The 14389-nt window shown below is 42.1% G+C and overlaps 1 protein-coding gene and 2 long non-coding RNA genes across 3 annotated transcripts; all 3 read left to right on the top strand.

Moving 5' to 3' along the window:
• Positions 1 to 4937: 4937 nt before the first annotated feature.
• On the top strand, positions 4938 to 7397 carry LOC124315805. The gene is made up of 6 exons (XM_046781545.1): positions 4938 to 5360; positions 5427 to 5734; positions 5801 to 5891; positions 5959 to 6091; positions 6247 to 6383; positions 7382 to 7397. Exons 3-6 carry the CDS (start codon positions 5806 to 5808, stop codon positions 7395 to 7397), a joined length of 372 nt encoding a protein of 123 aa, XP_046637501.1. The 5' UTR covers positions 4938 to 5360; positions 5427 to 5734; positions 5801 to 5805.
• A 3012-nt stretch (positions 7398 to 10409) lies between these two features.
• LOC124319092 lies at positions 10410 to 11197 on the top strand. Its single transcript, XR_006912793.1, has 3 exons — positions 10410 to 10673; positions 10781 to 10966; positions 11033 to 11197. It is a non-coding gene; the product is annotated as an uncharacterized LOC124319092 (long non-coding RNA).
• A 3-nt stretch (positions 11198 to 11200) lies between these two features.
• On the top strand, positions 11201 to 13749 carry LOC124319170. Its single transcript, XR_006912874.1, has 5 exons — positions 11201 to 11344; positions 11419 to 11968; positions 12044 to 12153; positions 12976 to 13142; positions 13540 to 13749. It is a non-coding gene; the product is annotated as an uncharacterized LOC124319170 (long non-coding RNA).
• The last annotated feature ends 640 nt before the right edge of the window (positions 13750 to 14389 follow it).

Here is a 14389-nt window from a genome sequence, read left to right on the forward strand (position 1 = left end):
ACAGCATCTAGCTGAAGCTTCCAGTCTCTAGATGAACGGGTGAAGGCCTCATGGGCGTTGTCGTTGCGGAAGTCAAAAATGGTCTGGAAGACCTGGGCGTCGTTTCTAGAGACCCCGCCAGGGCTGATAAAGTCCTTATTCTTCTTTACCTCGTCGAGAATGTAGTTGCTATTCGCATACAAATCCATCGTGATGTTGGGTAGGTTTAGTTTCAACTGAAGAAAAGTCGAAATGGGTTCGGCTAAAAACTTGAGTATCACTCCATACATGATCGTGGAGAGTCCGATGGCTTTTGCGAAACTAAACCCAGCTGTGAATGTGAACGAAAAGTGTACGTTGTCATCGAATTGGCCGGACATCATTCTGTTGATGATCCCCTGGATCTCTGTCGCGACGTCAGGTTGATTAATACTTTGGTTCAAAAGTACCACGGCGGGTAAGTCATTCATCCACGTTTGCTCGATCTTGTTGAGGTTAAGGTGGGCTGTGTTGTTGCGTATGGTAATGACTCTAATCACGTCAACCTCGGACATTGCTATCGGGAGGAATCTGATAGGGTCCGCCTTGTTCTTATCTTTGATTACCTTCAGTAACACCTGCGAATCAATGTCTGTGGCGTTTGAATCCGCTTCTCCCTTGCCGCACAAGAATGTATGTAGACCTATTAGAGACAAGTCTAGAATGCGCTTCTGCGTGTAGGCAATTTTCAGGGTTTTGGTCTTTGCTGGACCCTGGAGGGGAAAGTATGGAACCTTACGTATGGCCACCAGTTTGGGATGTGGTTTTTGGATAGGTATTGAAATCCACTGAGTCTTTTTCTGCTTCTTGAAAGTCTTCTTCAGCTGGGGCTGGGGCTGTGCTATGCTCGCTGCGAGTTGCTTCGTTGCTTTCACCATTTTCTTACTTTTGCTAATTTCTCGCTAAAGTTAGAATGCATGTTGCGATGATTGGTGCTGCTTATATCAACTACCGACCCGTTTCTTTTAGCAGCAAGTGCCAAACGGACCATTTCATTCCATGTAGAAATTTTCCTATTGGAAGAAATCGTTTCGACGATGATCAAATGGCGTCAACACATTTATGCCCACATTATTCAATCAATTTCAGCAAGATTGATTATGTTAATCATTGTCTAAAACGAGTTTATTAAGTCTCAAACTGGCATGCCCAGTGGGACAATCTGACTCTCCGCGCCTTCCCATTGGTCGATCCGGTTTTTTTAATCATTTCGAATTTTTATTAGCGCCACTGTCGTCGGTGCGGCCATAATCAACAATAATTTAACGACAATTCATGGCCTTATTAGAGCTTTGATGACTACTTTTACGCCGTCACGCTCGGTCGCGCCTATTGCGCCCAACTTTTTCTCGACTGTGGAGCCAATTCCAATCACCAGGACCAAAAGGGACGCACGTACGTACGACCATCCTCATTCAAAAATCAATTTCTATCATTTTCTTCTATTTTTGTTTTTGTTTTTTGTTTTTGGTCGATCCTGATTTGAAATCAGTCCGCCGTATTGCGGCGCCACCAAGAGGGAGACGGAAACGTTGCGGCTGCTGGTCCAGCATCAAGCGGATCTCTGGCTGAGGAGCACCAAAGGAGACGTGCCACTGCACGACCTGCACGGCCACAAGGATCTCGTCCTGTGGATCCTGCGGCAGTGCCAGCAGCAGCAGCAGCAGTAGGGCGAGTCAGGCGGATCGGTGGTCATTGGCGGCTCACGTGGTCAACAACGACGGCCGCAGTCCACTGCACATCGCCGCCATCAATAGCAACGTGGAAATGTACAAGGTAGTCAGATACGAGTGTCGCCATTTTGGTCGTCGTCTCTAAAACTATCAGCTCCTCCTACTCCCTCCCTGGACTTAGCATTATTAATAGCCTGGCCACCAGCATTGGCCCTGGTGATGTGCAAGAAAAGTTTTTGTGGGATGGCCGTACGAGAATAGTTACCCTCGCTCAGGGTGGGTTATATGGCGAAAAGAAATGCCATCCCGGTGAGGCTAAACGGGTAGACACGCGATCCTGGCATATGAAGCGATCATCATATAAATCTATTCCAGCTGTTGTGTGTGTGTCATCCGTACATTATTGCACGTATGGCCTAAATACAGACATGTGTGTGTAGGCCTAACCAGCAGGATGGCGATCTAGTCCGTAGTCCGTAGAGTCGAATGGATTATTTGATTTCGCCACGAGTTTTCTTGTTTTCTTTTGATGAAACAATTGGAAATTTGCAACTCTCTCTCACTCTATCTGGAGCAAAGTTTCCTCTACAGTCTACTGTGACGTGTACATTCAAACATGTGCATACATATTCGTAACGTGGTACATTTAATAGTCAATTTTTCTCTTTTTTTTTTTAATTTTTTCCGCCACTTTATTGCTGGAAACCATTGGTTGGTCGGTTTTGATTCACGTTCAAGATATTGATAGATCACGCAGCCGAGATCAATTGCATCATGAGGCCAGCCCGAAAGCAATTGATTACGCCGCTGGACGCGGCCCTGCTCGGGGCAATCTTAACTTTACGGCGGATTGGCGGCCGCCAAACTCAACGACAGCCGGACCCTGCAACGAGCCCTCAGCCAGTAAAATTCATTTTTCTTTTAAATTTGCTAAAGATGAATTCAATTTAAATATCAAATGATATTCTTTTTCTAAGGGCCTACACGGAGAACCAGCGACGGATGTTGGTGATGGTCCACAACAACGCCGAGATGATGGACAACCCGAACGACAGTCAAATGTCGGGCCGGTCGTCGATGGTTCAACTTCCGCATTTGGCCGGACACAAAAGCCGCACCGTCAGCCGACTGGAGGACAGCGCCACTCAGACGCAAGTGGAAGAATCTTTCTTCAGCGAGAACAAGGACGAAACAGAGGTTCCATTGTTGAACAGAATTTTAATTGAAATTGATTGAATTAACTTAATTTTTATTTTAAAAGATCCAGCTGTCGAGCGCTGGAGTGAGACTGGGCGAAACGGAGAGCGGATTGAGGCGTCGGAGGATCAGGCGATCCTTGACGGATCCTCGCCCACCGCCCAATGATGAAGAACTCCGCTGGAAGTCGCGTCAGCGCTACTCGGACGATTCCGGATCGGAAAGCGACGATGAGCAGCACCTGCCTGGATTGCGTTACCACCAACAGCAGCAGCAGCAGAGACCCAATTTGCCGCAGTTCGTGTCGGTCGGTGGCGCTCCTGGGACGGGCGGAAGCGGTGGCGACGGAAGCAGCCACGGCCTCAGCAACATCAACACGGTCCATTTGGAGCCGCTCGTCTAATCCAGCCAAGTGGCCACCGATTTGGCCGTCAGGTCCCAGTCGATCCTGTCCAATGTCGGGACGGAGAGTTCCGGCCAAAAGGATTCCGGATTCAGTGACCTGGTCGCTCGCTCCGAGGAGGACATCAATTCGTCGGCGCTGATCCGCCGGACCGATTCGGCCACTCTGTTGCTGGATTTCATCCGCTCGCCGTCGGAGCAGCAGATGATGAACGGGCCGGACGGCGAGAATTTGAACCGATCGTCGAGTAGTTTGAACAACAAAACGACGACCCACTCGCCGTTGATGGACGATGTCGAGTCGAGCCGGAAGCGGACCAAATCGGAGCGCCGTTCGGAACACGAAGGATCGTCTGCCCACCCGCCGACGGCAACTCATCCGCACAGCGAGCGGATCAAGTAGAAAGCGGAAATTCCCATTTCCGTCAACCGCGCCGCTCAAGCCAAAACCCGAAGGTGAAATAATCAAATAATGTTGAAATGATTTGAAATTGGAAATGCGTTTTTCTATTTGTAAGTGGCAGGTACAATTTGGAGAGGAAGATCTTCCAACAGCTGTTGGACTGGAAGCAAATGCAAATCCGCATCGGGCAGGCCAACGAGCACCAGGTGTTTGCCAAGCGGCTCATCGACGGATTGCGCAGAGACGCCGTCACCGTCGGACTCGGCCCCTACGACGGATCCTATTCCTTCCAGCAACTCCAAGTCTACCTCTACAGTAAAGGGCCAAAACTTTCTTTATTCTTTCTTCCACGTTGCTGGGGTTTTTCTATTTTTATCAAATTTCCCGCAACAGATCAGCTGAGGATGGTGCAAGGAGGGCGGACTTTGCTGCCGCTGGTCGATTTGGCGACGGACCGCGAAGACGCCGCCACCACCAACGGACTGACGTCATCGAGACCGAGTCCACCAATGGGACGAGCAGGACGACGACGACGATGCCGGTGGAAAAGTGCACCCACACGACCCAGCGTTACCCGCACGCCATGTACGCTTACACGACGTTGCCGCCGGCCTTGGCTACACGGCCGTGCCCTGCGCTGCCTTTAGTAATTTCTCGATTTTCAATGGATGTTGTTGTTGAGCCAATCGATTTCGATTCATTTGAGGGTTTGTTGGTTTCTTTTTTGAATGATTCAGCAGTTCCCTACCACAAACACCACCGGCCCGTCACTCAACATTATCAACAGCCACAACAACCAACGAATCACCCGGGGACGGCCAAGTTGACGACGGAAAACGGGACAACAACATCAATGGCCATCAGAAGAGCAACGCACCCGCTAACAAAGGCAATCATTGTAAGTTATTGGCTAATCAAGAAAAATATATAAAAGTCTCGTTCATTCATTTATTCAATTCGAAATAAAATTAAATTTAAAGAAATTTAAAGAAATTAACAAAATGTTGACGATGTTACGACCCGCGTAAAGTCACGACGACACGGGAGGCGCACGTCGATTATGTTTGTTTGTTTTTCAATTCACATGGATTGATCAAATGTTGATGGTGATGAATAAATACTATTTCTAACTAGAAATCATTGAGCTCTAAATATACCTGATTCTTCTCAATCCCCATTCGTATTTCGTAATGAATTGTCTAATTTGACTAGTAACAACAGTGTATCGATATTTAATTCTCCATCGATTCGATAATCGATTAATAATGGGTAAACATTGAGATTTCGTCTGCTCTATTCAACAAAGCGAGTAAGGACTAAGAACAAGCAACAACGTCATCGAGTGTCTTGTCATTTCACTCGATTTGTGAGCGTGGTGGAACATCTGTGAGACTATGTCTGAGTCATCTGAGATCTGACAGCTAAATGACAATATTCTAGCTAACGATTGCATGTGCAATGTGTCAGAATCTATAGCTGTGCGAGTGGATGTCAGAATGGATCTCAATTTTGAGATAATTGACGTTTATAAAGGGAAATGAACCACTTGTTAAACCAGCCATCACATTCATACTGCCACACATCTTAACTGCTTTAAATTCCGTTTGTATCTAAATCATAGAAGATATAGAACAGGAGGAGAAAAAAAAGCACCAGAAGAAATTTAAGTAAGTCGTTCCCTTGAATAAACTAAATTGCGATTTCATGATTTTACAAAATCTTTCTCTTCTCAGCTCAAGTTCCTCTCAATAAGTTCAACTCCCCTGAAAGTTAGTCCTGCCAATCAAAATGGAGCCTGAGGAGGTTGTTTCAACTCCACACAATTCTGGAAACTGAATAGGGAAGATAAAAGTTCCCTTCTGCAGAGGCGATAGCAGAAACCGAATTCCCTGAAATGGACATTTTATGAAACTGGTATTAGAGAATGCAGTCTCTTGCTAGTATTGACTGTATAACTCAACTGCTCAGGCGAATGGATGGTAGCCTCAAGCCCTCAACATTTAAATTTCGCCACGGTATTGAACTATTGATACAGAAACTGGTAATATTCGTCTCTGTTGGACATTTTTCATGTTTTATTAATTTAAATATTGGCCTTATCTCTCAGATGTGATGGCCGAGTCCGCAACAACAGCAGCGAATCGTTGGCGACAGTCGAGTCCCATTCGTTCACCCTGGGACGTAAAGCAGCGATTGAGGTAAACGAACGAAATGTTAATCGCTTCATTAGGAATGCTGCAGTTTTTGACCTGATAATTCTGACAGGCTATTGCGGAGAGGTTTTTTCTCTCAGGTGGTTAATGTGCAGCTTAACAAAATGGGTGGCATTGGTGGAAGCAGCCCTTTACGGCCAGGAGCGCCGGATAGCGGAAGCGATAACGAGACCGAGAACGAACTGGTAATCGTCTCTGTCTCTCGGCCATTGTGAAAAGTGTCACCAGTTTCTATTCCCCTGCACGGAATCCATACTTCTGATTCGGCCGATGCAACTCTCTATTTTTATTCGAGTTTTATCACTCGCGATTTGTCTCAATTCTGTTTACCCAATTGTAGTTCAGTGGTGTTTGGCCTGGATGCGTGAATGGCGTTGTCGATGACCGATGGACAGGACAATCGCCTTCCCTAATCATTTGGAGTGGCCAACCCGTCGAATTCGAATACAGAGACAGTAGCAGCGCATTATCATACCGGTATGTGGAATTAAATTTTGTTCTTTTCCCCTGTGTGTGTCAGAACGGCCAAGTGTCTGTTTTTCTATTTTCCTCATCCGGAAGGCTCACCGGAAGTACTCGCGTTGCCAGTCATTTCAATTGAGGTTCAGTTCTTTTGCCAGGCGCCAGTTGAATTTGCGAATGTTAAGTTGTCGATTGCTAATTGAACTTTGGCCGACTTTGGCCTAAATTTACTTTAATTAGAGAACCGTAACCGTCTGAATCTCGAATTGAGTAGACACAGAAAACGCAAGACTGGCTCCTTTGCTTGTTTCCGTTTGCGTCGGTTTGTGTGGTGTAGAATGGGGCGTTGTTTGAAACGACCGAATACCCTACACTCCCTATACGTGTGTACGCGGGGTTGTTGCAGCGGTGTGATTACACTTGTCTTGGTGTCAGCATTTTATAGGACTTTTTCGGATGATAATGACCAAAATTGCAAACAGCTGATAGTCATAGTCTTTGTGTTTTAACGTTGGTTTCTAAAAGGGGATTTTCGATCGTTTGCTTGACAGTGGTTTGTAATCTCTCCCTTCGTTTAATTTATTTATTTTGGTATTTTTTTTCTCCCGTTCCATGTTTGTTGTGAACTAGTTTGTGATCTCTGATGTTATTAGTCACGAGATTGTTTTTTTTTTACCACCGAGTTATAGACTTTCGAGATATAATCAAGCCGAGGATTCCGCATTTCTGGTGTCTGGATTCCTCCGGGTTGTGCGACGTTATAACATGATTTCGACCTATCTTGGTAACTGAAACGTTGAGCGAGCTTTCTTGTTTGAGTCGAAAACTTAACTTATTCTAGTTTGGTAGTTTAAATTACCGGGTTAACATTTTGTTCCACTATAGTCGTACTAGAATCATAAAGTAAGAGAAACAAATGAACTGAGAAAGGAACGGTTCCGCCTGCGAGTGTCTACTCTGTATTTAGCAAGTCCACTTTATCTATACATCAAATCAATTATTTTTCTTCGTAGAACAGATCAAAAATGAAACGAAAGAAAATTGAAGTGCCGCTTGTTCGTATGGAGAATCACAATGAATGAATGAGTGACTGGTAACAATTTCTTCTCCTCAGTTTCTGGTGGATTGCTCAGTCAGTCCTTGCTCGCCTTTGCTGTCGGCAATTTCACCAAAATGATGGAAATGTGAAGAAAATGAGGGGCTCATTGAACAAAAAGTAACAGTGAAAAAGAGGGTCATTTAGACCTGACGAAACGAAGAGAGGGTGGGGTAAAAGAAGGTAAAAGACAAAGTGGAAGGCTTTTCCGCTTTTCTTTGATTGTAATAGGATAATGCAGTGCTTGCTTATTAACTTACTGCTCTATTTCCATCACCGCAGTTTTTTCTCAATTCAATTTATTTATTTCAATTTAATTTTCAGTTCAATTTTTCCGCAATTCATCAAAGTTGAAGCCACCTAGCGTTCAAGGCTTAAACCTTTTTTTTTTTAATTTTTTTTTATTTTGACATCGTTATGATGTTTCTTTTTTGCGAAAAACAATATTGTGGTGTAGAAAGTATCGAGTGTTTTTTTTTTAATACCTAAATTAATTGAAGAATGCATACTTTTGACCGAGAAATATTGATTATAACGTGAAGTCCTGAAAGGGTTAAAATCAACGAATCCATTTATGTTAGGTATACTTTAAATCAAGCTACCTTTAGTAATTTTATTAACTGCTAATAAAAAAATTAAAAAAAAAATAACTAAAATTTATCAGGATCGAGATGTCATCTACTGGGGTAGTTAATTTTTTTTTAAAAGGCCGAAATACTTACGAATTTTAATTAACAGCAGAATAAAGTAATAAATAAACTAAAATAAAGAATAAAGTTGCAAACACATCGAATTTAAGGGAAAAACTGAAAGAATTTCTACGAAAATTCAATTTAAGTTGGAGAAAAAAATATTAAGAGAAATGAAAGAAGAAATAGCGCACGAAATGAATAAAATGTCAGAAACTGATCCGGGTCGACGATCATCGACTATTCCCAGAACAGTTTGGGCTTTTCGTGCGCATCTTTTTTTTTAAATTTATCGCATTTTTTTCATGAAGTGTGTTCAAAGTTAACCAGTATCGAGATTCCTTGTCTGGTGATGATACGCTAAAATTTAAAACCCTTTTCTTTTTCAATAATTAGTAGGGGGCGAGTGGGTGTATTGGAAAAGGCGTCATTTAGGAATAGGTGCAGTGGTGCACCACGGGACCAGGGTTCGATCCCCCATGTGAGTATTGTTGGTTGGTGATACACCCGCTCTGGCGCCACTGCGGCGTCACATGAAAGATTATCGGACCCCGTGACTTGTTGCTGGAGAGGGAACTCGGGAGGGTTGGCTGGGGGACGTTTTCGTCGATATTGGGATCGGTCCAATATTCCTCAGTCAGCACAAAAGGCAAATGAAATGTGGAATAATGGGAAACTGGCGCTGTTCTGGCAGTGCAAAGTGCCCTTGTTTGCGCAGTCATTGGGTTAATTGCCTTGCTCCGTCGTGTTGAATGGGAATGTGTTGCATATAAGTTGGTGCTGCGCTCTATACGGGCTAGCCGAATATCCTTCAGTGATCATAATGCGCATGGCTTCTGCTGGAAACTAATGTTGTCTGCGTCGTGCACCGCCGGGTGTATCATGTGGCCAACCGCTTGAGAAGTGCGTGTATGTGAGGGAGATATTTGTGCTAGAATCAGATCCGTATATCCTTCTTTGGCTGGGGGGTTGGCGCCCCTGGTGTGTCCATTCGACTCCATTGTTAAAATTGTTATATCAATTATAGAATATTTGGTATTAACAAGTAGTACACACACACAGCGACGGATGTGCTCTCTCTCCTTGCTATTATCATATCTAAACTTTTTTCTGTTCCTTTTCTGTGAACTGTGGTTAATTATGTCGCCGTTTTCAATTGCATAAGAATCTATAAATTTAAAGTTCAAGTGATTTGTGTTTTTTTTTCTGTTCTGGCTGGACTCGCTGGTTACTTGATTTTAACCAAATTGTTTAGAATTAGACGCTTAGTGTAGCTTGTAGCTGGTAGCTTGGTGGTAGCTGTTGATTCCAATTATGGTCCAGGCACCTGGCGTCGGGAGGAAGACAACTGGGCAGTTTTTAAATTTTTACGGCGTAGTTAAATTTTAGCACGTATAGCAAAATGATGTCGACGACTGAGAGGAGAATTCCTTACTTATGAACTTGTTATTTTTCTCCTTGACATTTGGACGTGAAAAAGGTGAGAAATTTAAATTATTTCCAAATAGCAATGTAACCATTGTAACCTGTTGTAAGGTAGGTAACTGGCTGGCGATGTCACATGGATGATAAGGAGATGTTTCCCAGTAAGCTCCCTGTCATGAGTTTCATCATCGCTTGTTGAACCCCCCAACTTTTTATCTCTCTACCTTCGCCGTAAACCGAAATTCAGATTTGCCTTCTATACCAAAGGAAAAAGAATTACCGTAACAAGATCAATATCACAAAGCTACTGATTCTCGTTGTCGCAATAATGGAGTTGGAGATAATGGAATATTAATGGAGCAGTAAGAAGTTGGCTCCCACCAGTTCACTCACTTTTGTCATTGGTTACCGTAAACCCACCGAATTCCCCCGTGTTGCTGAATTGCGCCTTTTTGCATTTCTGCATTTCTGTCGACATTCGTCGTGAGCGGAATTCAAATCAACTGGTTGGACAACAAGTTCTTTACTCTTAATTTGGAGTTTTATTAGGGCCGATTAGGGCGTTGCTACAGCAACAGCATAAATGTAGAACTTTAGTTGAAATTTTCTCGTTAAATATCTACTTGTTTTGCAAAATTCATTTATTTTTTGTTTAACTGTTGGATCGTTCAGTACTATATACTTGTAAGCTAAAGTAAAATTAAAATGATATGATGATTTCGTATTAGTGTTTGGGACGTTTGTTCCGATTGAATTTTTGAATTTTCAACATGTATAGGCGTTACCGCTAGATGGTGATTCAACGTGAATAGGCGTTACCGCTAGATGGTGATTAGCTCGAGTGGAATTTTGGGGGATGGAAGGTTCGTCGTCTGCTCTGCTTTCTGCTTGATAAATCTCGTAGATAGCCGAGAGATGTGGATTTGAACTTTGAAGTACTTGAAACATGCGAGTTATTTTTTAAATTTTACCTTTTTGAAAAAATTTTGAGAATTGCAAAATGTAAAGTGTGACAGATTCTGTAGCAGTTAGTGTGGCTATCTCTGGCTGTCAAGATCCACCTTAAGTTTCAGAAAATTGGCGTTAACTTTTAAGGTGAAATGATGTTCCACTTGTTAAACCATTACACTTATTTAGTCATTACATGGCCATCACATTCACACTATGTTAATTACTTTTTCCGTTTTGTTTCTAAATCATAGAACAGGAGAAGAAACAATGAACCACAGGACATTGCGTTTGAATTAAAAGGAATTACTTTCAGGCTTCCAAATTTGTTGAATCTGATTTCAAGTTTAATTGACTTTGAACACATTCACTCTAAAACATTGGCTGAATTCTACCTCAACAAAGAAGTATGGGAAGTAGTTGCCCAGGAAAAAATTGAAGTAAGTCTTTCCGTTGAATAAACTAAAGTGTGATTTAATAATTTTGCAACATCTTTCTCTACTCAGCTCAATTTCCTATCAATAAGTTTGACTCCCCTGAAAGTCAAATCAATGCTGCGAAGCAGAAGGGATCACGTGGAGGTTTTTTCAACTCAACACAATTCTGGGACCTCACATGGAAGTCCTCTTTGCGCAGAAACAGAATTAACTGAAAGTGGACATCTAATGAAACTGGCATTAGGGAATGCAGTTTCTCGCTATATAACTGTATAACTCAACCGCCCAAGTGAATGGATAGTAGACTTAACATTGAAATTCCGCCACGTTATCGAACGTTTTGCCTTCTAGAAGATGAAGGCAATTCCGATACAGACACTGGTAACATTCATCTCTGTTGGACATTTTTCATTTTTTTTTTAAATTTATTTTATCTATTGGCTTAACTCTCTCAGATGTGATGGCCGAGTCCACCGCGATGGCAGCGAATCGTTGGCGACAGTCGAGTTCCATTCGTTAACCCCGGGGCGTAGAGCACAGATTGAGGGCTTCATTAGAACAGCAGTTTTTGACCTGATAATTCTGACAGGCTTTTGTGGAGAATGTGCAGCTAAACAAAATAGGTGACGTTGGCGGAAGCAGCTCCCAGCTGTCAACAGCCAGGAGCGCCGGATAGCGGAGGGCAGGCGATAACAACCATCAAGAATGCACTGGTAATCACCTCTGGCTCTCGACCATCGGGGAAAGTGTCACCAGTTTCTATTCCCCTGCACAAAATCCATACTTCTGATTCGGCCGATGCAACTCTCACTACTCTGCAACCACCAAAACCCAAGACGACTTTATCGGAAGCCGGAGTTAGAAAAACGTTAGAAAAACCTCCAGGACCTCCACCCAGACCTGGACCATCGGCTGTTTCCGATTGGCAGACCACGCAATGTCCCGCCACCTTTGAGGGTTTTCCCGCGTGTTGGAAATGTCACAAGAGGAGGAACTGCTTTTGGGGTAGCCGAACTAAAACTAAATGCTGAAATTAATCATGGCTTTTGAAAGAAAAAAACGCATAATTTGTTTTCTTAGTCAGAGGCACCTGGTAGAGAAATTTCGTACTACTCCATGGAAACCCATTACTTCATCAGTCGTCTGCTTTCTTCACGCGTGGCGTGGCGTGTGGATTTTCGAAATGTCAAGTATGTTTTCTTATATTTCTACATATGTTTTCTTATATTACTACATTTAAAGTTCTAACATATTGATGATGCTATATTTATGTATTTTCCTTAAGTTTCCACACGTAAAACTATGCTAGAGAAGATTTGTCATGAATGGGGACTGTGGAGGGGGTTGTTAAATTCCTTCAACTTATTGTTTCTGATTTTATGATGAAGCTTTACTTTCATTAAAATTCGATTTGAAAGAGTAAATTATATTGAATTAATGAGAAAATGGCATATCATTTTAAATTGCTGGGAATCCAGTTTTTGTAAATAATAAGTTACATGAATGTGCCGGTAGAGGTGGTGGTGGATATGTTTTGCCATTGAAGTGAAAGATGTACAGTCCATCTCTTATCTACTGGTTATTTTATCTTACATTATCTATTTATCTTGTTGTATCATTAAAGTTCTTTCATTTCTAATGATCTATCTACTTGACTCTTTCTAGCTTTTACAATAATAAAATGTGAAATAACATTCTGACATCAGTAATGACTCGTAATCAAAATTTTAGACAGCCAGTGAAGGTGTGGTTTGTTACTAAAATTAAAAATCTTAATTCATGGTAAGGTCAGCTGTAGTTGTTGTTTTGTGGGTGGTTTAGTTTCGATTTGTTGATTTTATCAAGTATAGGCTGTTTTCTATAGCAGACATTTTACTGTACTGAAATTTACCTGGTGTTTTGGTTAGATAGTTTATCAAATTGACATGGTCAGACTGTCAGGTTAATTACTCTTGAAAGACGGTGAAGGTTTATAAATCAAATCACTATAATATTTGTTTCGCCATTTTTAGTTCGCTGGTGTTTTCCTGGATTCGTGATTGCGTGAATGGCGGTGTTGACGTCAGAAGGACAGAACAGCCACTTTCCTGTTACCATTAAGAAGTTGCTTCCGCTAACCGGAGTTTGGAATGGAGAAGAAGAGCTATAGAATTCCAATCCAGACAGCAACACATTTCTGGTAGGATTGAACTTGCTCTATGCTTAATGTGCGTTTGCACGGTGAACGGTATTTGAACGCATCAATGGTTGCCCTGTGGGGTAAGAATTTAAATTGATCTCATCGCTAGTACTAACTGCCAGTTTTTTATTCTGAAATTTCCAAATTTAAGTATTGCGAGGCGACTGCTGAATTTGTAGATGTTTATTTTACGATCCTATAGACTCCTACATGTGTATGTATGGGGATGGGATGGTGCCGTGATGCGATTAGAATGACGTTGATGGCTTTTCTGATCGGCTTTTGCGGACGTTGGAGCTCCAATTGCATTAGTTAACATTTATATTCTTTTCTCATGAGATTGTTTGTTATTAAGAGGCTGATGTGTAAAATTTCAGTCTTCATTTTCAATCTGAAGTCACTCACTCAATCACTCACTGGATCGTTTTCGACCAACGAGTTGGACTCCTGGAAGCCCAAGATTCCGCATTCCTCAGCTCAGTGCAGAAAGAAGTCGTTAACATCCAGCTTGTCCTTGTGCGTTAGCATTTTTTAAAACACTGTATTTGTTTTAGATACTTTTTTGTTAATAATTCTTACAGTCGTTTATCATTTGCGTTTCATTCGCTGACAGGTTTGATCGCGATTGAATATCCACCCGGTGTTAAATGTATGACGATTAAATTTTTTAAATTTCATCTTTCACTTAGGCGATTCGTATACTACCTCCTCTTTTGCAATTAGATGTCTACTTTTTTATTTGGTTCAAGTTTTTTCTCTCGTTGTACTTACAACATAATTTTTTTAAAGGCTTTGCTACTTCACATTGTATCAAAAACCTTTGCTTCATTTTTATGTTTTCTGCATTTTGTTAGGAATATTAAATTGTGTGCTGTATCGGTAGCCATTCAGACAGGAAAATCACACCATTTCGAATTGTTTCTGGCTTGGGATTTTCACTACTCCACAATTATCCAAAGAGAAGGTAATTGTATAAATTACGCTGTCTGGATAGTTCTTCATAGGCAAGTAATTACCATTTGGTTTCCTCCTAAAAAAACTTCTAGGGAGCTGCTAGACGAGTGTTGAGATAGATGCCCGTACGACAACCTTTTTATCACCCACATTGACTAAATCATTTTGTCTTTTCTACTTGATGTCAGGTGACATGTTGTGGCGCAAAGTGTCAAGAAACCGTTTTTACCTTTTTTCATTTCTTTTCGTTCTTTGCAGATGCGGGTGTTGGCAATAAACAACGCCGTGCCATC

The sequence above is a fragment of the Daphnia pulicaria genome, chromosome 1 (assembly GCF_021234035.1).
Source record: "Daphnia pulicaria isolate SC F1-1A chromosome 1, SC_F0-13Bv2, whole genome shotgun sequence".
Lineage (NCBI taxonomy): Eukaryota > Metazoa > Arthropoda > Branchiopoda > Diplostraca > Daphniidae > Daphnia > Daphnia pulicaria.